A 12465-nucleotide genomic window follows, 5' to 3' on the forward strand; every position below is an offset into this window, starting at 1 on the left:
TGACATGACCTTTGAAAATCAGTGAGGAAGGATGGGAAAACTGTTTGGGGCTGAGTATTCATGAACAGGAGAAAAATTGCCTATCTTCACTGCATTTTAGCAATGATTTTTTTATATTATCTTCCCCTTATATATGGGTTTTTATTGTGTTCACGTTTGTCTACTCATTAGAGAAAGTGGACAAAGATCTGAGTCTCTTCTGCCTGGGGTACTAATGTATTTGTACTGTAGGGGATACCACAAACTGTTCATACCAGCTATGTAGTGAAGCATCCAGTTTCAGTTGTGAAGTTTAGTGTGCCCAGCACTAAGGTAGGTGCTATGTGGAAATGCTTTATGGTTCTGTTTTATGTTCAGGAAAGGTACCAGATATACCTCTCTGTCCTGTATCCTCAGAGCAGAAAAGTTTCATTTGTGAACCTGTGCTTTGATTGTCTACTGAGAAATTCACAACTTTGAAGCAGAAACAGAACTTGCAAGTGTTTTCAGTCACCCAGCTAGAAAACAGAAGATGCAGCCACACCATCTGGTTTTGTAATAATGTTCTGTGTCATGCCAAGCAAGACTAGACTCTTAAGCTTGAACAGGAGATCTGCCAGGTGATAGTTGGGTGTTCAAGTTAACAGCATTGCCAGTGCTTCCTTGTCAGCTGAAGGAACAAGTGTGTGTTGGAATGGTGAGTACTGCTGGCTGGACTGTCCTCCAGGGGAGGTGTGCAAACAAGGCCTGATCATCTAGCCTCTTTGGCAAGCAAGGCTGGGGGAAGGAACCAGCTTAGAGGTTATATCATGGTTAATTAGAAAAAAAAAAAAGAAAATACTGCTTCTCTAAATTCAGTGTAAATTTTATTCAAGAAACTTTTCGTAACAGTCTTGTTCTTTATACAACTCATAACAGGTCCACCAGGGATCAAAGTACAAAGTGTACCCTTCATGTACAAAGGGTGCACCCCACAAACACCCCACAAATTTCAGTCTTGAGTGACACAGATAGGATGAGAAAAGACACAGGGTCTCATAGGGAGGTGAGGTGACCAACCTATAGTCACTCAGTGGGTCAGTGGCAGAGTTGATATAGGCACTCTTGCTTTGTAACCCAGTTCTTAAGCTACAGGCATCTGTGCTGAATACTATTGCTATGAATAATGGCATTTTCTGAAGAGAAGGGTTTTATTTGACTACTTTCAGAAGACTTGTGAAATTCTTCTTGGGGGCTAACATGATATGTTTAAACTGAAACTGTGCTGGCCAAGTAGAAACTTGGTCTCTTGCATCATCAGTCATGTAAATAAAATATTCAACTTGAAAGCTTTAGTTTATTTGATTATCAAAATTATTTACAGCATTGCCATTGGTTTCTGCCTCTAGATATGCTTAGATGGAGCTTGCTTCTGTTGTTATGTGGTATGAATTCAGTTGACCTGAGAACTCAAACTGGCCTTCTAGTTCAGTGCTGGTATTAATAATTCTGTTGTTTTTGAAGTTCATGTGATCCGTGAAGCAGAATATGGGATCATCTAGGATACAGCAGAATTTTTTGTTAACCAATGTGATTTCCATACCTGGTAGAATGGGGATTCAATCTCCATCACTATCTGAGATACTGTTGAAAGATACTGATGATGAGATTTTGAGGTGCTAGTCTCTGTGTCAGTCTCGTGCATTTTTCTTCTCTTTCTATGCTGAAGAGTATTACTGTTAGACGTTATGTTTTTAAGTGTAAGCACTGAGTCAGTCTGTATCTCTGCAAGGCAGAACTCTCCACTTTGACCCATCAGTCATCTGTGTTAGGCTTGTCTGGGTCTATACCCTTTAAGTGACCTCGACCTGGAAAGGGTTAAAATCATACTACATGCTGCCACCATCTGAAATCAGTGCTGAGTTCTTAACTGCTTCAAGCTCTGCTTGAAGAGTAGTATCTTTTCTTGGCAGCAAAATGAGTAACTGTTATGGGAAAGTGTAATGCACACCTGGCTATAAGCACTGGGGCTAGAAGTAGGAGATGGGTTTTCAGGAGAGCACAGGCAATGGCAGATCTATTTATCTGACCTACACAAAGGTTAAAGTTTAGATGGGAGGCTGGTTAGTTCAGCATCTTATTGGCAGAGTTGCTTTGAGAAGAAGCTTTGCTGGGTCTGTCAGTTCTTCCACGTTGCTCACTTCTGGAACTGAATTACTGGTTTTTGTGCAGCCATCCAGTTTCAGGGTTAATACAAAGAAAACTCCCCTTGGGAAGGCCTTTTGCTACATAGATATTGCACTCCATAGAAACTTGCTGGAAGAAGCTTACAGAGCCTTTGGATGATCATAAAAACTATTGCCTAGTACATTAGACATATCTTTATAGTTGTATAACTGAGTTATAGTTTGATTGTATAGATTCATATTTGTATTTGGGATCACAAGTGCTAACCCCACAACTGTCTTGTTCATGTGGAGGTAATGGTCCTGGATACCTTGTGTTTCTTTGCTCCCCCCACAGCTGCCTGGTGCATCTGGTAGCTTTTGAAGTGGCCAAATGTTTTTTGCAATCTAAGTGGGTTTTGTTTTTCTCCTTGTAGATGCTGGCCAAAGCAAGTGTCGATTAGAGAGAGCTCAAGCACTGGAACAGGCGAAGAAGCCCCAGGAAGCGGTCTTCATCCCAGAATGCAATGAGGATGGCTCATTCACACAGGTAAAATTTCAACTGGCTTATTTCAACCAGTCTGCCTTCTTCTTGCTGCAGGAGATTCATTGTTAAGGCATGAGCCAAGTGATGATATCAGCATGGGTGCATACTCTTGGCTACTCAGGTGATAGTGCTGAAAGCTGAGGACTTGTTTAACCAACTGGAAGCTGAAAAACACATACATATGTAATGACATCCACCTCTAGCACAGAAACAAACAACATCAGCCCCTCAAGGATAGCACAGAAACAGAACCAAGTTGTAGGAGAGTTCCCCAGAAGGCTGTGCTGCCATTCAGAGGGACCTAGATAGGCTAGAGAGTTGGGCAGGGAGAAATTTAATGAATTACAACAAGGGCAAGTGTAAAGTCTTGCATCTGGAAAGAATAACCCCAGGTACCAGTATAGGTTGGGGACTGAGCTGTTGGAGAACAGCATAGGAGAAAGGGACCTGGGGGTGCTGGTGGATGGAAGGATGACCATGAGCCAACAATGTTGGCTAATGCATCCTGGGGTGCATTAGAAGAGGGGTGATTAGTAGGTTGAGAGAGGTTCTCCTTCCCCTCTACTTTACCCCGGTGTGGCCACATCTGGAATATTGTGTCCAGTTCTGGGCCCCTCAGTTCCAGAGGGACAGGAAACTGCTTGAAAGAGCAGCACAGAGCGACCAAGATGATGAAGGTGGTGGAACATCTGCCTTATGAGGAAAGGCTGAGGGAGCTGGGTCTCTTCAGCTTGGAGAAGAGGAGACTGAGGGGTGACCTCATCAGTGTTTATAAATATGTAAGGGGTGAGTGCCAGGAGGATGGAGTAAAGCTTTTCTCAGGGGTGACTAAAAATAGGACAAGGGCCAATGGTTATAAACCAGAGTAGTAGTGGTTCTGTATAAATAATAGGAAGAATTTTTTTCAGTGTGAGGGTGACAGAGCACTGGCACAGACTGCCCAGGGAGGTTGTAGCGTCTCCTTCCCTGGAGACATTCAAAACCCAGCTGGATTAATTCCTGTGTGACCTGCTGGGGGTGACCCTGCTCTGACAGGGGGGTTGGACTAGATGTTCTTTGAAGTCCCTTCCAACCCCTAACTTTCTATGATTCTATGAGAGGTAAGTTTTTCCCTCAGGATGAGAGCAGTGGTTCACATGGAACAGGGTACACCAAACTTTGTCAGTTGTTATCTGTAAGTCATCTATCCCAGCAAAAGGAGTGGTCTGTTGAGCTTCTTCCCTCTCAGGGTACTTGTCAGTGACAAATTCCTGTTACATTTTCTATGCCTTGTTGTGGTTTCAGGGTCTGCCAGAGAGATGGTGAGACTGACTCATTTGGTTTTTGATCACTGCTCACTTGCTGGAGATGAATGCTGTGCTTGGATTGCAGAATATTCCATAGTGCTGCTTCTCTTGAGAACAGGCTGTCTCGGGCAGGGGTAGCAGAGGAGGCTTATGATTTGGTGGCCTTCAATAATTATTAAAAATGAGTTGTCCTGGTCACCGAGCATACTTCAGAAATAGTTGGACTGGGTGAGGTCCTTGCAGAACTCTGAGAAGTTGTAGGAATGGCAAAAAGACCTCATGAAGGAGATTGAGAAGAAGAATGGTTTGCTCTGGCTGGGTGGGAGTGGAGAGAGGCTTGATTTTGTTACCAGTAGCATATTGAGTAGTGTCCCACTGCTAACTGAACTGGATGGTAAAAATTACTTGAGTGCAGTTCCCTAACAGGTAGGAGTGGAATGCTGTCTGCTCAGTTAAGCACGCATCTCAAAACCAAAATCCTGCAATCCTGGTGACATCTACTTTGTCAGCTTAGGTAAATCACAGCCTTTTTTGTCTTAGCTTCCCTATCCCTAACATCACTGTAGAGACCTTGTGCATCAGAGAAATTTTAGGATTTATTAGTTATTACTTGCAAGGTCTGAAGGCAGAAAAATAGTCGAAAATATAATCGATATTGGCTTCAAAAAGATGATACAAAAAAGCTTTGGGGTTGTTTCAAACACTTTGTGATGCCTGCGGGAAGAGGAAAGATTTTTTTCTTGTGATAACCCACCAAAGGCTTTCATTCCTCCCATTATCTGGTGTGTGGGAGTGTTTTTGTTATTTGGGTTTTTTTAATGGTGAAGTGGGGAAAGTTTTATAGATCATGTCAACATTGTGTACTACTTTGGAGCAGCATCATATTTGTATATAGTGTGGAACATGTTGGGAAGGTGGGGATAACAGAAGATGGCTACAGTTTCTTCCAGTTGAACTGCATTCTAGTTGCTGAAATTCAGTTTTGTACAGAGTGGCTCAGGTTATATTGGCACTGGAGGGGAATAATTATAAAACCTAGCACAGTGGGTCAACTAAGTGTTCCACGTTAAACTTTATAGTTTAAAAAAACCCAAACAAACAACTAAAACCAAAAACAGGGAAGAAAAGCTGTCTTTCTAATATCTTTCAGCTGCCCATCAACCTCTTGGAGAGAAAAGTAGGTGGTAAAGGTGAAATTTTTATCCTAATATGCTGGACTGAGTGCTTGAAACAAAGCCTTATTTGGAAGGTTGGTACTGCTGTTTGTATTACTGAGCAGTTTCTGGGCCTCTTTTCTGCACATTCCCTGGCCAGTGTGGGTTGCCAGTGGAGGGGCAGCATGCAATTGCTTACAAAAATTGCAAGCCAAGAGGGTTTTTTTTTACATTCTTCCTCTGCTTAGTCCTATCTGTGAACATTTAAATGATTTTGTTTTACCTGGCATAATGAAGGAAGCCTCTGATCCCTCTGTAGCTGGAATTAACTGAAATTCATATCATTCCTTGGATCATAAAAATACCTTGCACTCCACATACCTCAGTGTGTATGGAACCAGCTTAATCATTTGTTGTAGTTTTTAAGGTCGTTGTGCCTCTGTAAGATGTGAATGAAAGACAATGTCTGAGGAAGCTAGCTGGTTTTAACTTGAATTTAAGACAAGCATTTGCTTTAGCTTTTGGTCCAAATTAGTTAAACTTTGATTTTAAAAGGATGAATTAAAAATAGAACTTTTTTGAACAGTCTAAATCGGTTTTTGCTTCCAGCAACTCATGAATAGATCTCATCTGGTGAAGGTGCTTTGGATACTGCATGTCTTGTGCAGAGAATTGGCACCCCTAGGTTCTTGTGTGCAGGGAAGCTATGTAGGCCAGTTCTTGAAGTCCTTGAGGTATTGTTGAAGTCTTCTCTGAACTGCTGTTGGTTTATTCTAGTTCAGTATCCAGAATTGCTCCATGCAAACTCCAAAATCTCAGCTGGGAAGTCCAGAACAGTTATCTCTCAATGAAGTTTTTAGGAGAAATACCATACTCTTCAACTTTGAATCCCCATCCCAACAAGAATCTAAGCAGACACAAGCTTCAGGTTATACCCTGTGGAGTTGGCCAGGGGATGTTTTTTCAACAACTTCCTGTCTTCTGTGTAACTTAGCAGAGGAATATTTGGTAGAAAAATTCTGACAGTAGAAATAAAGATGCATATATGTATAATGTCTTAATTGTTATAGCACTCAATCAAATATAGGTGACTTTTGGGTCTTGAGCTGAGACTTTTTTGCAGATGCATGTACAACAGGTGTTAAAATCTACACCATTATCCTTGCTATGATCCTTCAAGTGATTCTTGGAAATTCTTGCAAGTTTTGCAGGAGTGAAAGACACGGAACAATGCAGGTTTGGGAGCTGCATTTGGTAGTGGTACATCTTGTTCACAGACCCTGCTTGATCTTAGCCAAGTTGAACTGTTGGTCGTGTATTTTGTCATTATCCTCTTGATTAGAAGCTGAATTACAATCACTGAGTAAACAGAAAGCAGCACAAAGTATATCTGTTCTCTACAAGCAGTTCAAATCTGACCTTTCCAATTCTTGGCACTGCATGAAGTACAAAACTGTGAATCTGGGGTTGGTACTACCATGAATTGGATGGGGCTTTAGGGTGGTGAAGAGAACATAGCTCCTCTGCTGTTCTGTGATGGGCAGCATAGGGCTGCTACGTAGGGCAGTGTCTGCAGAGGGGTGAAGGCTCATCTCCTGCATCTCTGCAGGGCAGCTGGCTCTCAGGCCCCACATTTAGGTGTGGTAACAAGGGTAAATGGGCAGAGGGCCTGAAGGCAAAGACCTCGGTTTGCTTTGTGTTTTAAACCCTTCATTAGAGAGACATCATGTGTGTCTTGAACTCTTGCATAATCTTTTTTCATTGCCTGTAAAATCTAGACCAAGAAAAAGTATGGCCATGTAGCCACTGATTCTATTGCTTGGTTGTTCTGGGCATGGCTAACTATGAGTTTTGTGTACTGCTTGAAGAGTAGCAGCAGGCACCTGTCATTTCACTGTTTTGTTTGTTGTTTTTTTGGCTTTTTTTTTTTTTTTTTTTTTTTTTTTTTTTTTTTTTGGTGGATTTTGTTTGTTTGGTTTTGTGTGGGTTTTTTTGTAATTTCCTATGCACCATGTCTTCTGCTTCTCTTCTTCTAGGAGTTTGTGTATCACCAAGGTCTTACCAAATGCCTTTTTAGCACTGCTTACACGTCTAAAAATGTGGCATGGATTTGCAGCATGGAAGAGGTGGTGGCATTGCAGGCAGGGTGGAGTGATTGTAAATGAGAGCAGACCTGATAAATTGCTCTGGAATTGCTATTTCTTCACATTTCAGTCTGTATAGGGACTATTACTTCCTATAACAAAAGCTGTCTGCACTTAACCCACAGTAACATAAGCAAGCAGATAAAATTGGAGTTACTCACAACATAAGAATGTTTGTTTGATATGTAATTTGATTAATTGTATAACTGAGGTCATGTACCATTGTGCAAAATGGGACATGACTAAAACCTGTTTCTGTTCCCAAGGCTTGCTCTCCTGCTTTTGCTGTTGTGCTATATTTTGCATAAATGCCATTCCCTTTCCATGCTGCACTTAACCTGCTGTGATCTGTTCTTCATAAACAACAGACTCTATTGGGTAATCTGCACACTTTCTTTTGCTGCATAGTGCCATTGGGCTTGTTGCCATGGGCTGAGAGAGCCTTGCATTCCTCGTAGTTTTCCCCCAAGCAGTTTTTTAGAAAAGGTTGCTGAAGTTTTAAAGGGTATCCATTTCAAACAGATTAATATGAGCATGAATAATGTTAGCCCTGCTTTGGGGGGTGTAGTCTTGTGGGGCTTTTTGTGGTGTGTCTCGCTATGTGCTGCCACCTTCCACTGTCTAGCTGTGGCTTCTTTTTTTTACAAGTCTGCATAGAAGTTGCTGAGTCTCCTTGGAAAGTTTCTTTGACTTTAGGGCTCTCAAAACTGCAGCTGTTGGTGCAGTGAGGTGTAGCACAGAGTTTTCTCTTTAAGCAAGGGCATCAGTCACACCTATCATCTTATGATGTGACCAGTGACTGGGCTAAATTTGTCAGAACAGTTTTCTCTTATCAGATAGCTTGCAGAACACTCCCACATCTGATAACACAAGTTGGGAAAGAGAAATACATATTGGGGTCCATACCAATAGCTTTATTCTGTGCTGTGCTAATGTATGTATTGCATTCTCCTATGTCCCACCAACATACACATTTCTGTTTCAGCCATCGTTGTGACCTTATGGTCCAAGTCTGTTCCTCTGCATTGGCTGATGTGGCATCATGCTGGATAGAATTACACTCATTCCTAATGCAGTGTAGTGGTGACACCTTCTCCTATGCCTTTAAGTTCCATGGGTTAAGGAGGTAGCAACTTAGATTATATACAGTATTTATTCAAAGAAGTACCAGTCAAGGAAGCTATGGAATAGATTCTTAAAGCAGCAGTTGACATCCTCAAGGAAAGCAACAATGTATGATAATTCTTAACTTTAAAGGCTCACATTCTGTATAAAAAGCAGAGAGTCCTTCTATCCTGAGCTAAAAATGATAGTTGCCTCAGAGTTTGATGATGCCCTTGACTATGGCTAAGATTCTTTTGCCACGAATCAGTTCTCTCTCTGGTCATATGAACAGTGAAATTCCTGTGGAGCAAGTATTTCTTGATGGTGCAAAGACTTGAGGAAGGTGGCTGCTGCATTAAAGTTCTGGTGGAAATAATTGTATGCATGACATCATTTGGGAAGAAATATATGTGAGCAGAGAAAGTTATAAGAATGATTTAAGGAACTGCAATCCCCCAAAAGCTCCAACTTAAAATGTAGAGTGATTCATAGCTGCCTAAGATTGTCTGTAAAGGCTGTGTGCCAATAATGCACCACGAGCTTGGGTTCAGAGGACTTTCTAGATCAGTCTAAATGGCTCAAACAAAGAAAAAGCATGAAGAATTGCTGTGTGACACTGTGGCTTCTGCTCCCAGGATCAAACCAGATGCCTTACTGGCTTGGAATAATTTCTTTAGTTGTGTTTACAGTGTTTACAAGGAGCACCTGGGTGCAACTGGGGATTTTAACCTTGCCTCATTCTGGGAGCGCAGGTAGGAGCTCTGCTGCTTGCCCTCACCCTCAGCAGTGCCATTCAAAATCTGAATGTGTTTTTCTTCTCTTATAGAAGTATTGCTTTGAATGTAGAAGGAATGTTTTCTTTCCATTCTTCTCTCTGCTCTCTATGGATGAAAGCCAGAAAATGTTTGTTTGATCTCTGATGTGGTAGGAATCATAGAATGGTTTGCATTGTAAGGGTCCTTAAAGATCATCTAGTTCCACAAGCCCCTGTGTGTGTGGGCAGGGACACCTCCCACTAGACCAGGCTGCTCAAAGCCCCATCCAAACACTTCCAGGGAGGTGTCAGCCTCAGCTTCTCTGGGCAACCTGTGCCAGTGTCTCACCAACCTCAGGCTGAAGGATTTCTTCTCAACAACTAATCTAAATCTATGCTTTTCCTGTTTAAAACCATTACCCCCTGTCCTATCACTTCATGACTTTGTAAAATGGCCTTCTCCAGCTTTCTTGTAGGTGTCCTTCAGGTACTGGAAGGCTGCTGTAAGGTTTCCCCAGAGCCTTCTCTTCTCCAGGCTGAATAACCCCAACTCTCTCAGCTTGTTTCCATAGGAGAGGTGCTCCAGCCCTCTGATCATCTTTGTGATTATTCTCTGGATTCACTCGAAACACCTTCACGTCCTTCTTGTGTTGGAGGCTCCAGAACAGAACACAGTACTCAAGTGGTGTTTCACAAGAGTGGAGTAGATATGAAGATATAAATATATATCAACACATGCTCTCAGTTACCAAACTCGTCATCTGAACAGCAGTGAAAGGCTTATCTAAGTGTTGCTGTTCCTGTGCTTATCCCAGTGCTTGTCCAAGGTGCTCTCAAGCTTCTTACAGCAAACTTGTGATTTTTGTAACTCTATAGAGATTGGTTTTAGCCATCACAGACTTACTGCTTTGCTCCATTCTCTCCCTCATACACATTCATGCAATACTTCTCCAATTTCCAGTTTATCTTTTGGAAACAACCCCTTGCTCCTCCTTTGTGAAGCAGCTGTAAAGAGATACTGCTGCTTGCTTGTTTTAGAGGCTTTGGATTGCTTGGGAATCTGGTTGTGTCACTGCCAGTGAGATACTGAAGAAACCCAAACAACAGCAGCTTTTTCCCTCAGGAACTGAAGAAGCAGAGCTGTCTACCAGTGACTGATGCTTCTGGTGTTCTCATATTGTAATGAATTTGATAAGAGCAGGTGTTTATTCACAAGGCTGATGGTGAGGGTGTCACCTGCTGTGTGGTTTCACACATTGTAATGGAAGAGGGGGAAACAGAGGAGCTGCGTGCTACACTCATTATTTGGGCATGGGTGGCAGAGCAATTTTGGGGTTTGTCCCTTCTGTTTTTGCTCTCTGTCCCTTCATTGAGACACAGCTGAGATGGCATATCTCTTACCTCTGACAGTGTCCTGCATGATGAGGGATTCAGGTGCTTGCAGAGCTTTATATTGCAGTTTGTTTTTTAGCAGTGTAGCTGTAATGGCAAATCTTTTGGAAGACCTCAAATGGTTTGAAAGTTATACTTCTCTGATTCCCTGTCATCAAATATTAAGCTGTTGGAGAGGTGTCTGTTATTTTGAGATGTGGAGTTGTCATATGCCTTTCCAGCAGTAATGGGTGTTCTGTGGCTGCAGTTTCATTAGCAATCAAGTTATTTTGTACATGTAGTTGGGAATGTGTTTTCTCTTACACAATGCTTATCTTTAGAAGTCTGAGAACCAAAAAAAGTCAAACATTTTTTCTAACATGTATTTTGGTAGAGCCCAAATTAATTGAAGGATAGATTTGTATAATAAATAGGTGCTACTTTTACAAAGTTACTGTACTTTGGTACTGCAGTAGAATATGTGGTTGTTGTACAAGTGCTGTCAATCTGAGATTTATGCCTTTTTCCTTTTGTTTAATGGAGGCAAGGGGAAGAAAGGGTCAGGGAAGTCCAAGGAAGACCATAATTCATGAGTTTATTTATAAAACTACTTTTCTTTTAGAAATGTAATATGCTTGGCATAATGAGTGTATTGTAATTGGTAGCTCTCCACTGAGACGAGTTTCATAAAATGCTCTTATTTAATAGATATGTCCTACATTTATGTCAATACATTTTTTTTTTACTCCTCTGCCATGTATTTTATTCTTTGCTGAAGGCTTGGCTAAATGACTAATGTCACTAGCATTTGAAATTTTTAAATACTGGGTACTCTGAAATTTTTGTCATTTTTTTTGGAATGCTCTTGCCTTATGAATTTAAGACTGTTTTGAAATCTGACTTAATTTCTGGTTAAGATGTTTACAATTAATGCTCAAATGTAAAGACACTTAATTTTGCTGTTGGGAATGCAATAATGTGTGTGTGATCAGTGAAGGTGAACACTAAACACAGAAATCCAAACAGTTCTACCACACTCATTTTGAATGTGCAATTGATTAGAATGAGCAATAAGAAATATTTTGATTATTGCTAATTATATGCGTAGTGCTTCTGAGTAACTTGCAATCATTTTTGAGATATATTAAGAGAACAGAAATTTTGCAGAGAGCAGTGACAGTGACTTTAGCAACATGGGGACATGAGGTTATTGTTTATTTTGCCTGTTAAAAGTCAACTTGCCTGAGGCAAAATGATTGATTTGCACTTTAGTAAAACCCAAGATAAACACATGGTGCTGTGTTATAATTGCTCTTAGATCATGTTTTATGTGATACTCAAAGCCTTTTAAAATGGCTGTTGTTAAGTCTCTGAACTAACTCTGCTACCTTAGGGTATCGGAACCAGCTGTCAGCAAGGGGGAATGACTCTGAAGGAACACTAATAAATGGAACAGCACAAACACCCCATCAGTCTTCTGTGTGGAGAGGACTGGAATGGGAAATTGGTTTCCATGAACTTGTTTGGAGACAGAGAGTGGACAGAATTAAATTTACAAGTAAAATAAAAATGCACTTTCTGAAGTGATCTTATCCCATGGCTTTTTAAATATTTTTTTATTTTCAGGAGTGTATTGAAGGAGTGATTTCTAGGTTATAGTAACATAGGCATCTCTGTGCCATTTTGAGATGTTGGAAGTACTGATGAGCATGCTCAGCCACCAGTGAAAATGTGCTTGCTAGAAAGGATTTTGTAACCTTTTAGTATTTACACAGGTGCCTGTACAATGATAATTTACTTTTGGCTCAGGGGATGTTAGACACGCCGAATTTCATCCAAATGCTGACCACTGAGGCAAAGATTGTAATTAGATTTTAAAAACTAGGTGAAACTATAGTGCCACTGAACTAATACCTGCCTAGATGTTACTAAGAGCAGTCTTCTAGATTGGCATTTATATAGTCTTGCTTTAGAGGTCCAAA

General features: G+C 41.1%; 1 protein-coding gene across 6 annotated transcripts in view; it reads left to right on the plus strand.

The window, feature by feature from the left end:
- The window catches only part of SMOC1 (SPARC related modular calcium binding 1), a 128119-nt gene that overhangs the window by 42675 nt on the left and 72979 nt on the right, over positions 1–12465 (plus strand). For all 6 annotated transcript variants that reach the window (XM_071744499.1, XM_071744498.1, XM_071744500.1 and 3 more), the window contains exon 3: positions 2561–2673. In XM_071744499.1, the coding sequence (XP_071600600.1) occupies positions 2561–2673 (113 nt within the window). The remainder of the gene's footprint in view (positions 1–2560; positions 2674–12465) is intronic.

This window comes from Heliangelus exortis, chromosome 5, assembly GCF_036169615.1.
Source record: "Heliangelus exortis chromosome 5, bHelExo1.hap1, whole genome shotgun sequence".
Lineage (NCBI taxonomy): Eukaryota > Metazoa > Chordata > Aves > Apodiformes > Trochilidae > Heliangelus > Heliangelus exortis.